Genomic DNA, 22,970 nt, shown 5'->3' with positions numbered 1-22,970 from the left:
CCCATTCTGTAGGCTGCCTGTTCACTCTGAGGATAGTTTCTTTTCTGTGCAGAAGCTCTTTAGTTTAATTAGATCCTATTTGTCAATTTTGGCTTTTGTTGCAATTGCTTTTGGTGTTTTAGTCATGAAGTCTTTGCCCATGCCTATGTCCTAAATGATATTGCCTAGGTTTTCTTCTAGGGTTTTCATGGTTTTGGGTTTTAGGTTTTAAAATCTTGAGTTAATTTTTGTATAAGGTGTAAGGAATGGGTCCAGTTTCTGTTTTCTAAAGATGACTAGCCAGTTTTCCCAGCACCGTTTCTTAAATAGGGACAGTGTGGTGAATCCTCAAAGATTTAGAACCACAAATACCATTTGACCCAGCAATCCCATTACTGAGTATATGCCCAAAGGATTATAAATCATTCTACTATAAAGACACATGCACACGTATGTTTACTGCAGCACTATTTACAATAGCAAAGACTTGGAACCAACCCAAATGTCCATCAATGATAGACTGGATAAAGAAAATGTGACATATATACACCATGGAATACTATGCAGCCATAAAAAAGAATGAGTTCATGTCCTTTACAGGGACATGGATGAAGCTGGAAGCCATCATTCTCAGTAAACTAACACAGGAACAGAAAACCAAACACCACAGGTTCTCACTTGTAAGTGGGAATTGAGCAATGAGAACACATAGACACAGGAGGGGAACATCACACACCAGGGCTTATCAGGGGATGGGGGACAAAGGGAGGGAGAGCATTAGGACAAATATCTAATGCATGTGGGGCTTAAAACCTAGATGATGGGTTGATAGGTGCAGCAAACCACCATGGCACATGTATACCTTTGTAACAAACTTGCACGTTCTGCACATGTATCTCAGAACTGAAAGTCAAATTAAAAAAAAAAAAAAGAATCAGCTTGTCCATATCTGAAAAACACAGGCAGTTGGAATTTAAATTGGGATTACCTTGAATCTATAGATCAAGGAATGGGGGTATCACCATCTTAATAATAATAAATCTCCCAATTCATGCATATAGAATGTGTTTCCATCTATTTAGATCTTCTTTAATTTCTTCCAACGTTTCATAATTTTCAGCATACAAGTTCTACAGTTCTGTGAAAGTCACTGTTACTTTGTTACTGAGTCTTATACTCTTCTGATGCTATTGTAAATTAAACTGTTTTCTTGATTTCATTTTTGGATTGTTTATTGCTAGAATATGGAATTACAATTTATTTTTATATATTGATCTTGTCTCCTGCAACCTTGCTGAACTTGTTTTGTTTGTTCTAATAGTTTGTGTGTATGTCTGTGCTTGTGTGAATTCCTTAGGATTTTGTCTATACGAAATCACGTCACCTGTGAATAGAGACAGAACTACCAGGCCGGGCGTGGTGGCTCATACCTGTAATCCCAGCACTTTGGGGAGGCTGAGGCAGGCAGATCATGAGTTCATGATAGAGATCGAAACCAGCCTGGCCAACATGGTGAAACCCCATCTCTACTAAAAATACAAAAATTAGCTGGGTGTGGTGGCACATGCCTTAATCCCAGCTACTCAGGAGGCTGAGGCAGGAGAATTGCTTGAATCAGGGAGGCGGAGGTTGCAGTAAGCTGAGAACTGCACTCCAGCCTGGGTGACAGAGCAAGGCTCCCTCTCAAAAAAAAAAAAAAAAAAAAAAAATATATATATATATATATATATATATACACACACACACAGACACACACACACACACACACATATATATACACACACACATAGAACATCCAGTAAAATATTGCATAAAAATGGTGAGAATAGACATTATTGTCTTGATCTCAGGGAGAAAGCATCCAGTTTTTCTCAACTAAATATGATATTAGCTGTGAGTCTGTCACAGATGGCTTTTATGAAGTTGAGGAAATTCCTCTTTATTCCTAGTTTGTTGAGTGTTTTAATAATGAAAAGGGATTGGATTCTGTGAAAAGCTTATCCTGCATCAATTGAGATGCTCATAAACTTTTTATGCTTTATTAATATGGTATATTACATTGATTTTCATATGTTATGCCAACCTTTCATTCCTCAGATCAGTTTCACTTGATCATGGTAGATAATTCTCTTTATATGTTGTTTAATTCAGTTTGCTAGTATTTTGTTTAGAATTTTTGTGTCAATATTGGTCTACAGTTTTTTTGGTTTTGGCATCAGGGCACAACTGGTCTTATAAAATGATTTAGTATGTCTTCATTCTGCTTCTATTTTCTGGCAAAGTTTGAGGAGGAATGGTGTTAATTGCTGTTTGAATGTGTGGTAAAATTCACCAGTAAAGTCACTTTTCTTTGTGACTTTTAAAATTACTAATTTGGCTGGGCGCGGTGGCTCACGCCTGTAATCAAAGCACTTTGGGAGACCGAGGCAGGTGGATCACCTGAGGTCAGGAGTTCAAGACCAACCTGACTAATATGGTGAAACCCTGTCTCTACTAAAAACATAAAAATTAGGCAGGTATGGTGGTGTGTGCCTATAGTCCCAGCAACTAGGGAGGCTGAGGCAGGAGAATTGCTTGAACCAGGGAGGCGGAGGTTGCAGTGAGCTAAGATCACGCGACTGCACTCCAGCCTGGGTGACAGAGCAAGACTCTGTCTCAAAAAATAATAAAATAAAATAAAATAAAATAACTAATTCAATAGTTTTACTTGCTGTAGATTTATTCATATTTTCTATTTCTTCATGAATCACTCTTGATTTGCATTTTAGAAATGTGTCCATTTCCTCTAGGTTATCGAATTTGTTAGCACACAATTGTGTAGAGTATTCTCTTATAAGTGTTTCTATTTCTGAAAGCTGGGTAGTGATGTCTCCTCTTTCATTCCTGATTTTAGTATTTGAGTCTCCCCTTTTTTTTCTTGGTCAGTACAGTCAAAAGTTTGTGAATTTTGTTGATCTTCTCAAAGAAACAGTTTACGGTTATTTTTATTTTCTCTTTTTTAAATTTTCTATTTCATTTATTTCCTTTTTAGTCTTCTTTCTTCCTCTTTCTTCCTTGCTTTCTTTCTTTCTGCTTGTTGTAGATTTAGTTTGCCCTTCTTTCTTTAGTATCTAAGAAAGTAGGTTATTGAAAAAGAAAAAAAAAAAAGAAAAAAGAAAGTAGGTTATTGATTTCTTCTTTTCTAATTCATAGGGACAGCTCGAAATGTCCCTATGAGCGTTGCTATCACTGCTATCCCATACGTTTTGGTACATTATATTTTCGTTTTCATTCATCTCAAAGTATTTTCTAATTTCTCTTGTGATTTTTTTCAATATAGAGAAGGGGTCTCACTCTGTCTGTCATCCAGGTTGGAATGCAGTGGTGCGATCATTGCTCACTGTAACTTTTAATTCCTGGGTGCAAAGGATCCTCCCACCTCAGCCTTCCAAAGCACTGTGATTAGAGACACAAGGTGCCATGCCAGGTCATCTTGTGATTTCTTCTTTGACCCACTTGTTATTTAGGAGTATGCAGTTTAATCTCTTGTGAATTTCTCAAATTTCCTTTTGTTTTTGATTTCTAATGTTATTCTGTTGTGGTCAGAGAACACACTTTGTATGGTTTCAATCCTTTAACATTGACCGAAGTTTGTTTTACGGCCTAACATATGGTCTATCCTGGAGAATGCTTCATATTCACTTGAGGAAAATGTTTACTCTGCTGTTTTTGGGTGGAGTGTCTTACGCTTGTCTTTTAGGTGTAGTTGGTTTATCTTGTTCTTTGTCTTCCATTTATCATTGATCTATCCAGTTGTCCTATGAGTTATTGAAAGGTGGGAACTGAAATCTCAAACTATTTTTGGTGGCTTATCTATTTCTCCCTTAATTCTGTCAGGTTTTGCTTTATGTATTTTGGTGCTGTTAGGCACATGTGTTTAAAACTGTTCTATCTTCCTGATTGACTTTTTTATTATAAAAATGTCCTCTTTATCTCTAATGACATTTTGTCTTAAAATTTATTTTGTCTAAAATTAAGAGAGCCATTCCACCGCTTTTGTTTTTTGTCTTTTTGAGATGGAGTCTTGCTCTGTCGCCCAGGCTGGAGTGCAGTGGCACCATCTCAGCTCATTACAGCCTCGGCCTCCCAAATTCAAACAATTCTCGTACCTCAGCCTCCCGAGTAGCTGAGAGTACAGTCGCCTGCCACTACGCCCAGCTAACTAATGTTTGTATTTTTAGTAGAGACAGGATTTCACCATGTTGGACAGACTGGTCTTAAACTCCCAACCTCAAGTGATCCACCCACCCCCGGCCTCCCAAAGTGCTGGGATTACAGGTGCCTGCCACTACAACTAGCAACATTTGTATTTTTAGTAGAGACAGGTTTTCACTATGTTGTCCAGGCTGTGTATCTGCTTTTGAATACTGTTTGCATGGTGTATCTTTTTCTATCCTTTTACTTTCAACCTATTTGTGTTCTAAGAAAAAACATTTAACTTAGAAATGAAATATTTCTGCTAAGTATATATATATATGCACACACACACTTTTATATACATATATGTGTACATATACACACGTATATATATGTGTGTGTGTATATATATATATATATTTTTGAGACGGAGTCTTGCTCTGTCGCCCAGGCTGGAGTGCAGTGGCACCATCTCAGCTCACTTCAAGCTCCGCCTCCCAGGTTCACACCATTTTCCTGCCTCAGCCTCCAGAGTAGCTGGGACTACAGGCACCCACCTCCACACCGGGGTAATTTTTTTTGTATTTTTAGTAGAAACGGGGTTTCACCATGTTAGCCAGGATGTTCTTGATCTCTTGACCTCGTGATCCACCCGCCTCGGCCTCCCAAAGTGTTGGGATTACAGGCGAGAGCCACCGCATCCGGCCTCTGCTAAGTATATTTTTATTTCAGGTTTTAAAATGCAACAAATGATTTTTAAAAATCCACTTACCACTGTTAAATGAAAACAATTAACATCAAGAAAACAAAAGATACTTTTGTTTTCTCCAACTCTTAACCAGTCTTTGATTTAACTTACAAGGATTTATTCTTCAAAATCAGATTTGATTTTTAAGAATATCATCTTCAAAATTAAGTAGCGTCTAATGGTCTGCCATTCTTTTTCTGTCAAACCAGCAGAGGAAAGAAATTCCTAAGCAAGGAACACTACTCAGAAAGTACTGTACCATGTCTTCAAATGCTTGAGGATCAAGTTGGAAAACTGGAAGCAACAGAAAACACAGTAAGGTAAATGATTTTACCTGGGGAAAAGTCACTTCCTGTTTTTGTTTTTGTTTTTAAAGAGACAAATTCTCGCCATGTTGCCCAGGCTGGTCTCGAACTCCTGGCCTCAGGCAATCCTCCCACCTCAGCCTCCCAAAGTGCTGGGATTACAGGTGTGAGTCATCACACCCACCCAAAAGTCACTTCCTAAATGTCAATGTACAAAGCATGTAGGACACCTATGTGTAGCTAGTTGGCTATTTTATTCTGTAGCAAACCACTGCCCAATCGAAATATACTAGCCACAAATACAAATCACATATGCAATTTTAAAGTTTCTAGTAGCCATATTTTAATAAGTAAAAAAAGATGAAATTAATACATTTAACAAGTTTATTAATAAATACAACTAATATATTTTATTTAACCCAATATATTAACATTTCTACATGTGACCAATATAAAATTGTTATTCCTAATTTCCTACTAAGTCTTTGAAATTTACTGTGTATTTTACACTTAAAGTATATCTCAGGCCAGGCACAGAGGCTCATACCTGTAATCCCAGCACTTTAGGAGGCTGAGGCGTGTGGATTGCGAAGTCAGGAGTTCGAGACAAGGCTGGCCAAGATGGTGAACCCCCATCTCTACTAAAAATAAAAAAAAAAATTAGCCGGGCATGGTGGCGGGCGCCTGTAATCCCAGCTACTTAGGAGGCTGAGGCAGGAGAATCGTTTGAACCCAGGAGGCAGAGGTTGCAGTGAGCCGAGATCATGTCACTGCACTCCAGCCTGGGCGACAGAGTAGGACTCCATCTCAAAAAAAAAAAGCATATCTCAGCTCGAACACGCCATATTTCAATTGGTCAACAGTCATAATGGCTAGTGGATTACCATAATGGGCATTGCAACTGTAGCAATGAAAGCCGGAAAGAGCCTTTAAATGCTCTGTGATAATCAAATCAAACTTGATCTTTTTCTTAACCACAATTATTATGCATTCCTCTAACATGATCACTTATATAATGGAAACATAAAAATGCAATAGTCTAACAGGTAGATGTCCAATCAAAATTAAAGTTACAAATTTTAGAGGTTGCAATCTGTATTAGCAATGAAAGCCACTATTTATTAAGCATTTACTCTGTGCCCGGCACTACTGCCAGGTATTTTAATCAGTAGTAAAAAATACTTCTATTACGCCCACTTCAGAGAAGAGGAAACTGGGCTTGAGGAAGGTTAACTTGGGCAAGATCACACAGCATGTAGGTTGTGAAGCTATCATTTGAACTTGCACATTGGCCGGCTCTGGAGCCTCTGCTCCCAGCCTCCCTAAAATCAGTCCCTCCACCTGCAGATATCCACTGAATCTCAAATATAAAACTAAGAAAGGGCACAAAAGAAGACAATCAAGTCAAAATTTCCCTGACCTGTGTTCCATTCCACAATTTACTGAGGGCCTATTGTGCACAATGTCTGCACAATGTCCTTTAGGACTGATAGGGTCCCACTTGCCCCTGGCTGGGGTGCACTGACTGTATGTAACAGACTGCTTCAGAGCAGGAACTTGAAAGTTTTGTTAAAAAATCAGTTGAAAAATATGTGAATAGTTCAGCATATTTTCAATAAACAATTTTTCAATCGTTCCCAATTTTTTTGTGGCTCTTATCTAGGCAGTAGAAAACATCAATATTAGAGTCAGAAATCTTACTTATCAGCCAAGTGTCTATTGAATATCGGTAATCCATTCCATATACTATTTTACTCTGCACAACTGGGAGACTAATAGAAAATATGCAAGTAGATTTTATATAAACACAAATGGGATGCACATGACTATGCACCAGATGCAGCTTTAAGAGTCATTACTTGTTTAAGGCCAGGCATGCTGCCTGTAATCCCAGCACTTTGGGAGGCCGAGGTGGGAGGATCGCTTGAGCCCAGGAGTTCAAGACTGTCCTGGGCAATATAGCTAGGCCCCAGCTCTAAAAAAACAAACAAAAAGAGTAATTACTTGCTTAAGGTCACATTTAACTCCCAAATCCATCTTACTAATAAAAGATAATTATTGAGTGTCTACATATGCAGACACCCTACTATGTGAATTTACATATATTGTCCAAACTTTCAAAACACTCCTATGAAGAACTATTATTCCAATTTTACAGATGCCAGCATTCTTTTTCATTGTACCAGGTTAATTATTAATAAAAACAATAATGCCACCAGCTTACATTGGCGTAGTTACAGATTATAACACTTTGATTTATAATCTGTAATCATCTAAATTGACCCTCATAATAAATTGTGATATCAAAAGCATAAGAGCTTACAAATACCAAGATGAGGAGTCATAGAAACCCGAGGCAACTGAAAAAAAATTAGATTATTCACTTGGGAGAATCTTATGTTATTTGCATTCAGCACTCTGCGAACCAGAAAGGGCAGACAAAACCAAAGTCTATCCCAGTTGAGAAAAGCTTTCACAGAGATCTTACAAGTCTAACTTCTCCAACTTTCTCCCATTTCCAGAACACGCCCATCAACATGGGAGCCCATAAAACTAAGAGCAGTAGCAGGAGAGGATTCTGATGTCCTCTAGTTAAGGAGCCTTGTCTCCTGCAGTATTACAAACAGGTCACGCCCAGGCTGCGCAGTACTTCCTAACAGCAAAAATCCTAAACTGCCTAGATTTCACGTACCAGTTGAGAGAGACTTCGTTTTAAGGGGTTGCAAATGCTCCAAGCAAATTTGCCTCCAGCACTTAATGGAAGTAATGTCAAGTCCAATAAACTGCAAGGGAAAGGAGCTGGCCATTCACAAGATAAACCACTAAGTACATTACTTTGGGGCAGTTTTGTTTTTGTTTTTTTATTTTAATGTGGCCAAAGCAATGGCAGCGAATACGGAGTGAGCAAAACTCAAAAGTTTTCTATCCTTGCATTTTTACTTCCAATTATAGGTTAATGCTAGAAGAACTTTTATGATTAATAATATTATACTTTTTATTATCCCCATTTTATAAATGAGAAATTGAGGCTTAGTGACATTAAGCACTTGAGGTTACACAGCTAGTAAGAGACTAAAGATACAAATCCTCTAGACTCAAGTTCAAGGCTCTTTACCTTCTACCATTTGATCTCCTTGGGAAATAAATAAATCTATACTGCTGCAGGCTGCCTTTATGCAATATCTTAGTTATTTTCTTTTCTTTCTTTCTTTCTTTTTTTTTTTTTTTTGAGAGGAGTCTCTGTTGCCCATGCTGTAGTGCAGTGGCATGATAATGGCTCACTGCAACCTCTGTCTCCTGGGTTCAAGTGATTCTCCAGCCTCAGCCTCCCAAGTAGCTGGGATTACAGCCATGCACCACCATACCCAGCTAATTTTTTTTGCATTTTTAGTAGAGACGGAGTCTCACCCTGTTGGCCAGGCTGGTCTCAAACTCCTGACCTCAGGGGATCCACCTACCTCCCAAAGTGCTAGGATTACAGGCGTGAGCCACCGCACCTGGCCCCTGAGTTATTTTCTTATAAGAAAATGATACTGTTATAAACTATAAGGATACTCTCTATGAGAAATGGGCTTCTAAGTGCAGTAAGCTTCCCAGAAGGCTGAGCATTATAAACTCTCCAAAATGGCAAGCGTGCTACCAGAAATACAGTCCCCACCTAGGAGGTTTTCTAGACACCAGAACCAGTCTCCACTGTCAGGACATCTGCTATCTACCCCAAGTTTACTGGAATTTCTCCCATTTTTGGAGGGGGGTGGGTGGTCTCTTCATTCATTAACCTCAAAATGCTTCTCCTTCCCTTTTAATTGGATATTTAAAATGTTAAGGCTGGACTGTGATTTTGTGTTCTAGCAGTTGATGTCACCACTAATACAAAATCGTTTTGTTTTTAGACTGCCTGAAATAATCTTAGGTTTACGCTTTGCCTCATTAAAAAAACAAGCTCCTGGCCGGGTGTGGTGGCTGAGGCCTGTAATCCTAGCACTTTGGGAGGCCAAGGCAGGAGGATCACCTGAGCTCAGGAGTTTGAGACCAGCCTGGGTAACAGGGCGAAACCCCATCTCTACCAAAACTACAAAAATTAGCCAGGTGTGGTGGCTTGTGCCTGCAGACCAGCCACTTGGAGGGGCTGAGGTGGGAGGGGCTTGAGCCCAGGAGGTGCAGGCTGCAGTGAGCCAAGATCACAACACTGCTCTCCAGCCTGGGCGACAGAGTGAGACTCTGTCTCAAAATAATAACAATAACAATAATAATAATAACAGTAAAAAAAATCTGCAAACTTGATTGAAATTTCTATTATTTAGTAACTATTAAGCAAATATATGTAATCTACAGACTCATTGCCAATAAAAACACATACCACAACAGGTGTTAAAAAAGTAACTGGAGATTGGGCCATGCCCTAAGCAAGCCTCTAGGCAATTTATCAAATTTCACTGTTGACCTAGTCATTTGAATGAGTTGTTTTTGTCTGTAATTTTTTTTTTTTTTTTGACATGGAGTTTTGCTCTGTCACCCAGGCTAGAGTGCAATGGCGCAATCTCAGGTCACTGTAACCTCTGCCTCCCAGGTTCAAGCGATTCTCCTGCCTCAGCCTCCCGAATAGCTGGGATTACAGGCGCCCACCACCAACCTGGCGAATTTTTGTATTTTTGGTAGAGACGTGCTTTCACCATATTGGCCAGGCTTGTCTCGAACTCCTGACCTCAGGTGATCTGCCCACCTCGGCCTCCCAAAGTGCCGGATTACAGGCGTGAGCCACCATGCCCAGCCTTAAAATCTTAATAACCTTGGCTGATGATGAAACCTCCTCAGAATCCAGACACCCCAACTACCCACACACACACACACAAAACCCAAAATCAAACAAAAAAAAAACTGCCCCAAAGTAAGGTGCGTAGTGGTTTGTCTAGAAGAAATAACGTAGCATGAGAATGAAAACTTGTCACATCTAAGAAATAGAAGTTCAACAAAGATAGGTCTGCAGACCTCCTGTAGAGAACCCATCATTGTCATGGCCCAAACCTTTCTAAGAGAATTTTCTCTAGGAATCAATTAGAATCCGTTAGAAAAAAATCTTGGCTGGCCATCACAATTGCACGTGGATCCCAGGGCTCAGCCCAGATTCTGGACACAGTGGCCAAGATTTAAAATCATTCACCAAAGAGCAAATGCTTTGACTTTCAAAGAGCAGAACTGCAGCAGAATAGCCAACAGGAAATTAAATTCCCTAAGGTAAATACTATGTACTGCCAGCTGTGTAGAGCTACTCTCCATCTCACCCAATATGAAACCTCCTCACTAGAGATGTAGCGTCCCTTTGGGGCAGAAATGAATTGTTTTCGTAGCTGGGCACGGTGGCTCGTGCCTATAATCCTAGCACTTTGGGAGGCCGAGGCGGGGGTGGAGGGGGTTATCCCCTGAGGCCAGGAGTTCGAGACCAGCCGGGCCAACATGGTGAAATCCCGTTTCTACTAAAAATACAAAAAAGTTAGCTGGGCATGGTGGCACATGCCTGTAATCCCAGCTACTTGGGAGGCTGAGGCATGAGAATTGCTTGAACCCGGGACGCAGAGGTTGCACTGAACCGAGATTGTGCCACTGAACTCCAGCCTAGGAGACAGAGCGAGGCTTCCACTGACACCCTTAGCCCAATGTATTGCATACAACAGGGTCTCAACAGAAGTACCCTTTGATTTGTACACCCCTCTCTCTGCCTTTGGCAGCCCCAGCAGTTAAAGAACATTGTGTGTATTATCTACGCATTAGAATGCTGAAATTGAAATTACACCTCTGGGTTCCTAGACTTAGATTGAGGTATCAGCCCTGTAAACCAGGGCTCCTTTAGGAAGAAAGGTGTCTCCTGACGTTCCCAAATCATTGCGAGAACAGCATCCCTAAACAAGGGATTCAAGGGAACAGTCACAGATCCTCGGGTGGAGGCATGTTTGCTACGTGGACGTCCGAAGACGACCACGGGCTGGGGAAGGGCGGCCTGGCGGGAGAGCCCCGGGCTGAGTAACCCCTCTTCCGCGCAAGCCCCAGGCGTGAGTCACTGGCGAGAGCGGCGGAAGGGGCGTCCTGAGCCCATAGTCCTGGGGGAGGTCGGAGGGTCTGACAGCAAGAGGAGCCTGTGGGTGGAAGGTACCTAGGAAGTGGGTCTAAAGGGGCTGCCTTCCTAGATGTGGGTAAAGGGCTGGATCCCAGGAGAAAAAGGACCGAAAGGGTGGGGCCTGCTCCTGCGGCCGCGGGGAGGGGCCGGGGGTCCGCGAGAAGTAGGCCGACCAGCCCGCGGCGCCGAAATCTCCCGCGCTCAGGAGCTGGCCCCTCCTCCTGGCCAGGCCTCAGGCCCCTCGAAGCGGCCCGGCCCGCCGGCTGGCTCCTCCCGCTGTCCCCGCGACGCAGCCCTGCCCCAGCCCAGGCCTCGACTCCGACCACGACCCCGATCCCAGCCCTGGCCCGGCTACGTAGCCGCCTGCCGACCCCACCCGCGCACAGTCGGCGGCCCACGGCGCGCGGCCAGTGACGGCACCGCAGGGTGCGTGGCCAATCAGCGCGGCCCCCGAGGAGGCGGCCTCGGCCCCGCCCCCCTGCGCCCAGGGCCAGTGAGGCGCCGGCGCCCGCGGCCGCGGCGGGGTGAGAGGCCGCGAGGCCCCGCCCCGTCCTCCCCTTTCCCCTTTGCCCCGCCCTTCCCGCCCGGCCCCCCTCACAGCCCCGCGCCGCCGCTGGTGCCGGTCCCCGCGCTGGGCCCGCCCCCGCCCCTCCCGCGGCCCGCGAGCGCGCCTCACGGCTCCTGTCTCCCCTCCCTCCTTCTCTCTCACGCCTAGCGCAATGGCGGCGGCCGCGGCGGAGCAGCAACAGTTCTACCTGCTCCTGGGAAACCTGCTCAGCCCCGACAATGTGGTCCGGAAACAGGCAGAGGTAACCGAGTTCACCGCCCCCGTCTCCGCGCCCTGGCCGGCGCGCCGACCCTTTCCCGACGCCGGCCGCGCCGGGCCTCGGCCGGTCAGCGGCGGCCGCGCAGGCTGGGCCCGGCGGGCGGCGGCCGCGCAGCCCACGTGTGAGGCGGCCCGCGGCTCCGGTTCGTGCCCCCAGGCTTTTCCGGCCATTGCCGTCGCGGCGCCCGGCACCAGTTACCTCCCTGCAGCCGCTCGCACCCACGTGCGGCCGCTCCCGAAGCGCTGCCCCAGTCCAGGTGTGGGGTGCAGGGCGGGCCCGGGGCCCCAACTTCGCTGGCCACCCCCTTTCCTAGCTCCCCGCTCGCCCCTTTCCCGCTTTCTCCCAGGGGGAGCCCCCACCGCCTTTCCAGCTGCTGTCTCCACCCAGCCTAGCGCTGTGGGTCTCCCAAACCCTGGCTGCTACCTTACCCGTCACGCCTGCTTCTACCCCCTGCTCATCTCCCACAGTCTGTCCCTCTCTTTTTAAATGTGTGCCCTTCCTTGTCCCTACTGCCTTTTTTCATTTAGTTCTTTCTCATTCTAGTTCCTAACATCAGAAGCCAGATTTCCCTACCCCTTTCCACCCCCAGTTTTGTGAAGTTGCCTTTAGGGTTTCTTTCTATGCAGTTTCCACCTTACTCTGGGCTTGTAATACACTTACTCTGCTTTTCAGACAAATTTTCTTTGCTCTCTAGAGAATCGTGGGATAAATGGATGTAGTGGGACTTCCGTTGTCTAACTGGGCCAGTACCATATGTTTAAGTCTTCAACTTCATTAAATATAACCGTAATCTGTTTTTCAAACCTCCTCTTGTTCCTGGCCTCCAAAATGTGGAGATAATTTCAAGTGACAGTAATTTAAATATATCTGTAAGCTCATTTACCAAGTTCACTGGAAGACTGATGTTACATCGTCAGCGTTGAGACCACGATTATTATAGGATATTTCCAGGGGAGGGAGAAACTTTCCAGTTTCTTAGCTGACCGCTAAACCTGGTTATATATGGGTTTTTTGCAACCATGCGATTGAAGAGTTTTATAAGATTAAATGAAGAATGTTCAGCCAGATATTTTTAAAGAGCAAAAATTAATTTTGTATATAGTCAATGAAATTGACTACAGGTCCTCTTCTGAACTCAGACCTGAAGACTTTTCCAGGTGTCTTTAAAACAACAGTGTTAATCCTTGTTTTGAATAGATGGTGGATGTGCTGGTTACACTTAGAGGTTTTATATTAAGTGAAGTAAACACACCCAAAATTCTGTTCTATATGAAGAGGCATTTTCAACTATTCACTTTATTAAGTTTTTGTTATATATGTAATACACGTTCAGGGTAAAAATTCAAACAGTGAATAGGTTCTTATCCCATTTCCCAAAGGTAACCACTTTTAAGTGTCTCGTGAGTCTTCCCTGCAAATTTAACATACACACTGATTTTTTACTTGAATGGGCTTATAATACTATTTACACTATTTTGCAACTTGAATTTTTTACTCAGTATATTTCACATTGCCTCATAAATGAGTTTTTTGGTCAGCTATAGATTATACATCATATGGATAGATATTTATATAAGCAACCTTCTAGGAAATGGATATTGTGGTTTCCAGTGACCTGCTCTTTTAAAAACAGTGCTATCTATGCACAGGAGTACATATATACCTATCTTTGCATACTTTCCCAGGTTTACTTGGAGAATACTGAAAAGTGGCATTTGTTCCTAGAAGTAGTATGCATGTATTGCACCAATTTGCCTTGGGGATATGATGATGCTTAAAAAGAAAAAATTAATGCTTTCTGCTAACTCTTGAGGTAATTTTTCGCCAAAATAAGTTTTTAATCCCAGCCTATAATAGAAATTTCCATGTGTTACAAAGCAGAACAGCATTGTAATTAGTAAGCTAGTTTAATTCTCCCTCTTCCCTCCAGTTGCTTAAGTCTCTATTGTCAAGCCTAGTGGGGAATCTCTCTTCTATTGTACTAAATACCAGTGTCTGGTTTAGCTTGAATTCCAATTGGTGCCTGTTGTAAATCTTTTATCACTTACATCACATTGGGGATAGTTATCAGCATTCAGCACATTTTCTCATAAAGAATAATTGGAAATAAGTACTGTTATTCTCTTAGTCTCTTTATTCCTAGTGAAAACATTCAGATACTAGGTTTTTACTTTCTTTGTATATCCTGAGAATATATTAATATGTAAAGTATCACAGAATTTTCTAATTTGACCCCCAAAAAAATAAATGTTAAGAGAAGTTCTCTGGTGCCATGTAATGCCCTATTCTTTTTTGCCTAATGAAATAATGGTTTTATAACAAATCAAATGAAATAAAATTAATGTTAAGTCTGATACAGCAAATATAGAAATATTTTCTATGAACTGAAAAATTGGCCAGGGCTCAGTAAATATCTTTGTAATTTACTCATTCAAAATAAAAATACTTAGTTGACACATAAATACCAAACTGTTGACTAAGGTGACTTCTTTTGTATTCAAATATGGTTATATATTTGGTTGATATCATTGAAGAGATGTCAAAACTCTAAAAAGTTAAAACTTTTTTCATCGTATATGCCATTCAATAGGCTTTATAGTTTATTTCTATTTTTTAAAATGTGTAAGGATATTAACTTTATAGAAAATATTTCTCATTTGAAGAAACATATGTGAATGTCCCTAAGTCTCAGAATACAATAACTATTGAATAAATAGTTGACAAGTAGTACAGAGTATTCATGGTATTTATCACTAGACATTTTTATACGACGTAAGCTTAAGTATTTATTAATCATATGCATGGATTTTATTTTCTTACTAAGGTTCTCCATACAGAATTTGTTCCTCATTGATTCTAATAGAGAATTTAATTGAGTGTTTTTTGTAGAGACGGGGTCTTGCTGTGTTGGCCAGCCTGGTCTTGAACTCCTGGCCTCAGGTGATCCTCCCATCTCCCAAAGTGTTGGAATTACAGGCATGAGCCACCACACCCAGCCTGTTGTTGAGATTTCAATAGACAGAGGATAACATTGAAAAATATACCTGATTGTTGAGGAACCAGGATGTTGATAGATAAAAGTCATGCGTCCCCTCTTTTACTTTTCCTCATACAAGGTAGACTCACTATAAATATTTATGGAATGAGATGAGTACATATGAGCATTTCTTCTTCGTGGGCAGGGAAGAGGCAGAGGAGAAGTCTTTGCATTGTGTAAATTGTATAAGGTGGAATCAGATAGAATTGAAATTTTGTTTGCCACAACACTGGTAACATTCACTGAACCTAACAACTAGTGCTAGGAATAGTATTAGAAACAGTCTTTATAACTCTTTTACGCTGATGTGCTAGGAACTCAGATACAAAGATAAAGAGTTACCATTCCTGTCTGTGTGGAACTTAGACTGTTTAACCATTATCCTTGACCATTGTGATGGTATTGATGTGACACTATATTTGCATTACCACAATGGAACATATCAGATGGAGAGAACCCTCTCTTAACAGAAGTCATCTGTCACTCATACTAAACTCTCCCACCATTGGCTTCTCATTCATTATGGAGTAGAGTTTAATATTTGACCCAGTGTTGAGTCTGCTAGAGTTAGACCAACAGTCTACGTAGTCAAACCAACAGTTCCCCCTGGCAAGAATAGGGAGCCTCAGGATTTATATTAGGTTTTCTGAGAGTGATAGCCTAGTAAAGAAGTGTTGGGCCAGGCGCAGTGGGTCATGCCTGTAATCCCAGTACTTTGGGAGGCCGAGGCGGGTGGATCACGAGGTCAGGAGTTCAAGACCAGGCTGGCCAAGATGGTGAAACCCCGTCTCTGCTAAAAATACAAACAAATTAGCTGGGTGCAGTGGCAGGTGCCCGTAATCCCACCTACTCGGGAGACTGAGGCAGGAGAATCGCTTGAACCTGGACAGCAGAGTTTGCAGTGAACCAAAATCGCGCCACTGCACTCCAGCCTGGGCTACAGAGTGAGACTCCATCTCAGAAAAAAAAGAAGTTTTTGCAAAAACTTGATTTAGACTACTGGAAATTTAAGTGTTAAACATTGTTCACATTACCAGTGTATAAGTGGCTAACCTGGGTGCTTTTTATTGTACAGTGAGATACTTTTTAAATGAAAACATTATACTGCTGGTATAAGGTAAATATTAAGTGAAAAGTCTCAAAGGTACATAGCCATTTTTGCATTCAGCTTGTGAATATCTTTACATAAGTTATCTCTTCTGGATAAATAAATTCAGACCATCTTCTCCTCAGCTGTGAATACGTTTTGGCACAGTTTTCAGCATTGTTATGATCCTATGTGCTTTTTACTAGAATGGGACCTTGAGGTTATCAGAAGATCTTGAATTCTCCTTTCCCCCAAAATCTGTTCTTCCCCAGACAGATATGTTTGAAAAGTTTGAAAACTGTAGCACTGCATAAATAGAACTGGTTGTTTAATGAAGTGAAACAGAGCTTTCAGTACCAGAGAGATTTTGAATATGGTTGGCCGTAGAGGACCAGAGTTCTGTCTGCTATTCATTGTCTGTGATCTTGGGCAAGTCATTAACTTATAAGCCTTTATTTCCTTATCTGTTAATATCTCATGGATGCCATGGGACGCTTAGTAAAAGGTTTAAGGTAGATATGGATTCAAAATAGCCTTGTTTTTCCTCCCTTGTCACTTTGTTCCAGAGAAGCCGCATAGATATAGAGATATGGTAGCAATGAGAGCAGGTAGGCTCTAAAGAAATTAATGTTACCCACATAAGACTCAACTCTAAATTGCTGAATAAGAATGGATTATCTATTAACTAAGAGGCTTCTTAGGGGAAGCAATTCCAAGTGTACTTAAGTTGATTTCTTTTCCACAGTGAACGAATTAGAATTCTTACATATAAATCTGCACTTCTCTGGACAGCATATAGTTGGTTCTTGTTTTTTAATCCATTCTGATCATCTGTCTTTTAATTGGTGTCAACTTTTTGTTGTTAACCAAATTGTTGTGATTTTACATTATTAACAGAGGATAGAGTGTCCTGAGTCACAAATCTCTTGCTGATAGATGTACAAAAGACATTAAAGCCTCCTGGCCAAATTTATCCTGACCACATTCATTTATCTATGTAGTATGGTTTTAGTATGATCCTTGCTTGGAAGAAAATGTAGCATAAAGGATTTGAATACTTTGTTTCTCTGACTTATTTCTAGGTGTGATGCCCCCCACTCTAAGTAGTGGTAATTTGAACCAGTTGTACATCATCCAGTCTAAAAAATGTTAACAAAACGGTTTCTCATGATGTAAGGTGATTTTAAGTGAGTACTAATATTTGCAGCACAATGGCTTAAGTCACATTTGGCAATTTTTTGGCCCTCTTACACCTTGAGTTTTGTTAACCAGGGATCATAAGTTGGGAAAACATGCACACACATTAGAGACATTTGTTTAAGAGATCTAGGTAGAAAGGAACTTGATAACAACCCTTTGGACATCTTCTCTTCCCTAACATATCTGAAGTGTATTTCATGTCACAGGAGGTATTAACACCAGACCTAGACTAAATAAATTTCTCGTGCATCCTTCCCACTCTTCATTTCTTTCACTGATTTACTCATGAGGTTTTCTAACATTCTTTCCTAACCATTTTTTTCTTCCCACGCAGGAAACCTATGAGAATATCCCAGGCCAGTCAAAGATCACATTCCTCTTACAAGCCATCAGAAATACAACAGCTGCTGAAGAGGTACTACCTTAATATTTGTGACTATTAAATTCTTAGAAAATAAGATGATGATTGTAGTAGGAATGAGAATTGTGATTTACCACATAGACTTTACTAGAACTTTGTACTTATTATTTACTAAAAGCTACCTAGGAGTTATAATGTAATTTTTTTAAGTACTTTGTATTAATGATAATTGCCTTTTTTCCATATAAGATAATGTGTCTAGGGTAGATGAAGGTTAATGGTTTTATAAATTGCATAAGAATTATTAAATTAAAGTGATTTGATTTGATTGATTGATTGATTTTGAGATGGAGTTTTACTCTGTTGCCCAGGCTTGAGTGCACTGGCACCATCTCGGCTCAATGCAACCTCTGCCTCCTGGGTTCAAGCAATTCTCCTGCCTCAGCCTCCCGAGTAACTGGGATTACAAGCCTGTGCCACCACGCCTGGTTAATTTTTGTGTTTTTAGTAGAGACAGGGTTTCACCATGTTGGCCAGGCTGGTCTCGAACTCCTCGCCTCAAGTGATCCACCCCCGTCAGCCTCCCAAAGTGCTGGGATTACAGACATGAGCCACCACACCCAGCCTAATTGAAGTGCTTTTTGCAGCTAAAAGTCTTTCCTTGAAACAATTTATTCTGAAGAAGTAAATTAGTTCAGTGTTTTGATGTGTTATCAATGTTTTTGAAAAAACATTTTTTTCCAATCTTTAAAAATTTATGCTTATAACCATCTCTAGATGAAGTGTATGTGCTAAAGGTATACTTAGGAATGGAGACATTTTCTAGAATATTTTATTAGAATCATGGTTTTTAGCTAATTACCTACTTCCTGTACCAAATTCAAATTTGTTTTCATTTTAAGAATTATTTTTCCCTATGGTAAAAACAAGGCTGTTTTCTAGGATTTCATAGTTTCATACTTCTAATTGAGGCATTTCGTAGCTAATTTTCTTCCCCCCACCCCCACTTACAAGTTAATATCCTCATAAATATTGAATGCCATTGAATATGTTTACTTTGGAAAAGGTATAAAAATACCCAAGTCTAGAAAACTATTCTACCTACAAAACATTACATTTAGAGTTCATAGTGTGAGAATTTTTTGCTAGCAAACTATATGTCAAATGTTTATCCTTAATGGAAATAAGTCACGCCAAACTTTTACATTATGTTTCACCTGACTTCTTCCAGTCAATCAATTTTCTCTAAGCAGATGAATAGTCAATCAGTTTAGACTAGCAACTTCATGTTCTCTCAACCGCTTTAAAAGCCAAATAAAAGTATCCCAGGTTTTTTTTCCTAGATGACAAGAGGTGCTTTTTTGCTTTTGTAGCATGTTTTTTTCTGTAACTCAAAATGGATGTCAAATGTGAAGAACCCTATATAGGGTGACTTCTATCACTAAAAACAGATGACTGTTTTAATTCTTGAAGATTAGTGCAAGTTAGCTAGTAAACAGAATTTAAAGCCAAGAATAATAATGAAAATTACTGAATTTTATTTTTAAAAACTTGTATTAAGCCTTATTTAAATCTTAACTTGATTTAAGAATTAGATGATTGTTGTGAATTAGTGACAGCATGTTGATTGTGTCTTTATAGTTTTTGGTATATGTGTGGGAAGAATTGCACATGAGTTTTAACCACTTTCATAAGAATTGTAACCACTTTGAATTATTTCTAGAACATGTTAAATATTTGTAAAGGTTTCTACCTACCATAAATGTTTCAATAAAAAGATTTCTCAGTGAAAAGTAGTGGAGGAAAAAAAAATTGTCAATTTTATTTGTATAGCTTAACATTTTTTGTTGGTCAAATTCCCAAAGTAATTATAGTGATAATGAGTAACATCAGCTTGGAGAAATCAAGAGCAGGAAAGATTAGGTTCAATATTCCCAATAGTTTATTGGTTCGATTTGATAAAATTTGAGTATGGCATTTGTCTTAGCTTTTCTTTTGATAATCTCAAGAAATGTTATACAGAAAATGCCAAACTTAATTACACAGATTTGAAAATGAAAATCCAAGAATACACATGTTGAGATGGATTAGCACTTTTTAGGTATTGGGAACTTGTAATGTTTGTTTGCATGAAAGAAGCATTTTATCTAAGATGTTATCAAAGGGCAGTTATGTAACAAGTTAGGTCAGGCTGGGAGCCTAAGGTTGGGTGGGAAAGGCACTTGATATTCTAGAATGAGACCAGACAGAAAGGTAGGAAAAGAGCATTCATTATAGGGTTTACAATTTAAGATTTGTTTTTCTCCCAAATAATGTGTTAAAAATAGGGATTAAAGACAGGTTTATCATTGCTAAGATATGTGTTCCTAATTGAATTGTAATGTGATTAGGAGTTCTCCTCACCTTGAGTACAAATGGCTTATTTTGTGGCACTAAGAAAATAAGTTCATGTAATAGATAATGTAATTAGAAATAGTTATATATTTACTTCTTTAGAAAATTAGCAAGGCACTTTTGAAATATAAAAATACAACAGTGAAATACATCAATGGCAGAGTGAATCTAGTTATTAACAATGTTATCTATTTATAGGCTAGACAAATGGCCGCCGTTCTCCTAAGACGTCTCTTGTCCTCTGCATTTGATGAAGTCTATCCAACACTTCCCTCTGATGTTCAGACTGCCATCAAGAGTGAGCTACTCATGATTATTCAGATGGAAACACAATCTAGCATGAGGAAAAAAGTTTGTGATATTGCGGCAGAACTGGCCAGGAATTTAATAGGTGTGTATGCAGGTGCACTCATGTTACCAAAAACATGGGTATATCCTTCCTTTTTTTTTTTTTTTTAGTGGAATCTTTTAGAGTAAGACTCATAAGTACCTGAGTAGCATTTATTCTATTTAAAATGAGTGTGCTTGTGGATTTTGCATTTAGAGCCAGAGATTACAGATAGATGTTTGTGAAATCCAGTCATAGGACTTACCTGTTGGTATTCCAAGTACGCATGTGAGGCTAGGCACAGTGGCTCACTCTGTAATCTCAGCACTTTAGGAGGCCAAGGTGGGCACATCGCTTGGGTCCAACAGTTCAAGACGAGCCTGGGCAACATGGCAAAACCCCATCTCTACAAAAAATTAGTGGGCGTGATGGTGTGCACCTGTAGTCCCAGTTACTTGGGAGGCTGAGATGGGAGATCACCTGAGCCCTAGAAGCTGGAGACTGCATTAAGCCGTGATCACGCTACTGCACTCCAGCCTGGGCAACAAAGCAAGATTCTGTCTCAAAAAAAAAAAAAAAAATCCATGTGGAAAAGTAATTTTGTAATTTGCTTGAAAATTGGCAGTTATATTTCCTCCTAAATCTGTAATGTTTTAGAAGCACAGGCTAATTAATAGTATAACCTACTTTGTACATTAAACTTGCCAGTTGAACTAAAAATCAGTGACTCCAGTGCTTTTGCTGTTGTACATATGTGATGATAAATATACATATACTGTTATGCAGCTATACTATGTCTTTTTTTTTAAGAGACAGAGTTTCACTCTTATTGCCCAGGCTGGAGTGCAATGGTGCGATCTTGGCTCACCACAACCTCTGCCTCCCAGGTTCAAGTGATTTTCCTGCCTCAGCCTCCTGAGTAGCTGGAATTAGCTGGTGGCATGCGCCACCACGCCCAGCTAATTTTTTTTTTTTTTTTGTATTTTTAGGGTTTCTCCATGTTGGTCAGGCTGGTCTGGAACTCCCGACCTTAGGTGATCTGTCCATCTCGGCCTCCCAAAGTGATAGGATTATAGGCGTGAGCCACTGCGCCCAGCCTACCATGTACATTTTTAATGCCCAAAAAATATTTTTTTAAGTGAGGTAAAAGGCAAACATAAAATGCATTTTACTAAAAGTAAAAAATCCTTTTTGGCCAACTAAAAATAATAATAATGTAATTGAACATGCTACTTTTTTATCTTGCACAAAAAGCTTTATTTCCATTTGATCTAGGGCTTGGGAGAGGTCTCCAGCGTGGTGGCTGGAGGGAGAGGCTCAGGCAGAAGCCCTGATAGTTTGAGGGGGACCCTCAGAGATTCCTGGGCTTTTAGTGTTGTTTAATGATGAGCCTTTTGAAGAGACACTTGCCCAGCTCAACCTAGGAGCCAGCTAGCCTGTGGAGGTTGGTCACATGGTCACCCATCTTAATGAGTTTCACTTCCTCATCTAGGAAGTGGCTCTCCAAGAAGTCACAGAGATGGGAATCTGTGCAGGCAGAACCCAGGGCATGAAGATCCAAAAGGGCCTGGCTCCTGGTTCAAGTTGTTCTCCAGGGCCATGACAGCTTCCATGGTGTCTCAGGTTTTGTCCCACTCATCTTCGTACTTCCTGCTCGTAGAAGAGAGTGTGGCCACTGCTTTCTTTTTTTTTTTTTTGGACAGGCATTTATAAGTGTGATTGTAAGCGCAGCTTGTTTAGATGACATTTTTAATAGTTGAAATGAAGATCAAGGTTAAATGGGACATTATTATTGATTGAGCTTAGTACATTATGACATTAATTTTAAAATCTCATCAACCAGTAATGCAGTAAGTTCTCGTTCAATTCAGCTAGCAGATTGTATCCTTTCTTATATCAAGCATTTCTTAGAAACTAATGGGGAATATGTCAATTCTTTATATTTTAGATGAGTTCAAATTAATTTTTTTAGACAGTTTTGCTCTGTTGCCCTGGCTTGAGTGCAGTGGTGTGATCACGGCTTACTGCAGCCTCCATCTCCCAAGTTCAAGTGGTTCTCCTGCCTCAGCCTCCTATACGCCCAGCAATTTTTGTATTTTTTTAGTAGAGATGGTGCCAACTGGGTTTCACCCTGTTGGTCAGGCTAGTCTCGAATGCCTAACCTCAAATGGTCTGCCCACCTTGGCCTCCCTAAGTGCTGAGATCATAGGCATGAGCCATAGCACCTGGCCCTAATTTTGAATATTTTTAAATTGTTTAGAAAATTCTACTTTCTGGTGGCCGGGCACGGTGGCTCAAGCCTGTAATCCCAGCACTTTGGGAGGCCGAGATGGGTGGATCACGAGGTCAGGAGATCGAGACCATCCTGGCTAACATGGTGAAACCCCGCCTCTACTAAAAAATACAAAAAACTAGC

The 22,970-nt window shown here is 40.7% G+C and overlaps 1 protein-coding gene across 2 annotated transcripts in view; it reads left to right on the top strand.

The window, feature by feature from the left end:
• Positions 1-11,821: 11,821 nt before the first annotated feature.
• IPO5 (importin 5) overlaps positions 11,822-22,970 on the top strand; it is a 49,256-nt gene continuing 38,107 nt past the window's right edge. Inside the window, exons 1-3 of one of the 2 annotated variants that reach the window (XM_030922031.1) lie at positions 11,822-12,129; positions 17,806-17,886; positions 20,425-20,617. In XM_030922031.1, the coding sequence (XP_030777891.1) occupies positions 12,040-12,129; positions 17,806-17,886; positions 20,425-20,617 (364 nt within the window). In that variant the 5' untranslated portion in view covers positions 11,822-12,039. The remainder of the gene's footprint in view (positions 12,130-17,805; positions 17,887-20,424; positions 20,618-22,970) is intronic. The other variant, XM_030922030.1, reaches the window with a different exon arrangement.

The sequence above is a fragment of the Rhinopithecus roxellana genome, chromosome 18 (genome assembly GCF_007565055.1).
Source record: "Rhinopithecus roxellana isolate Shanxi Qingling chromosome 18, ASM756505v1, whole genome shotgun sequence".
Lineage (NCBI taxonomy): Eukaryota > Metazoa > Chordata > Mammalia > Primates > Cercopithecidae > Rhinopithecus > Rhinopithecus roxellana.
This window is presented reverse-complemented; position numbering and strand designations above follow the sequence as displayed.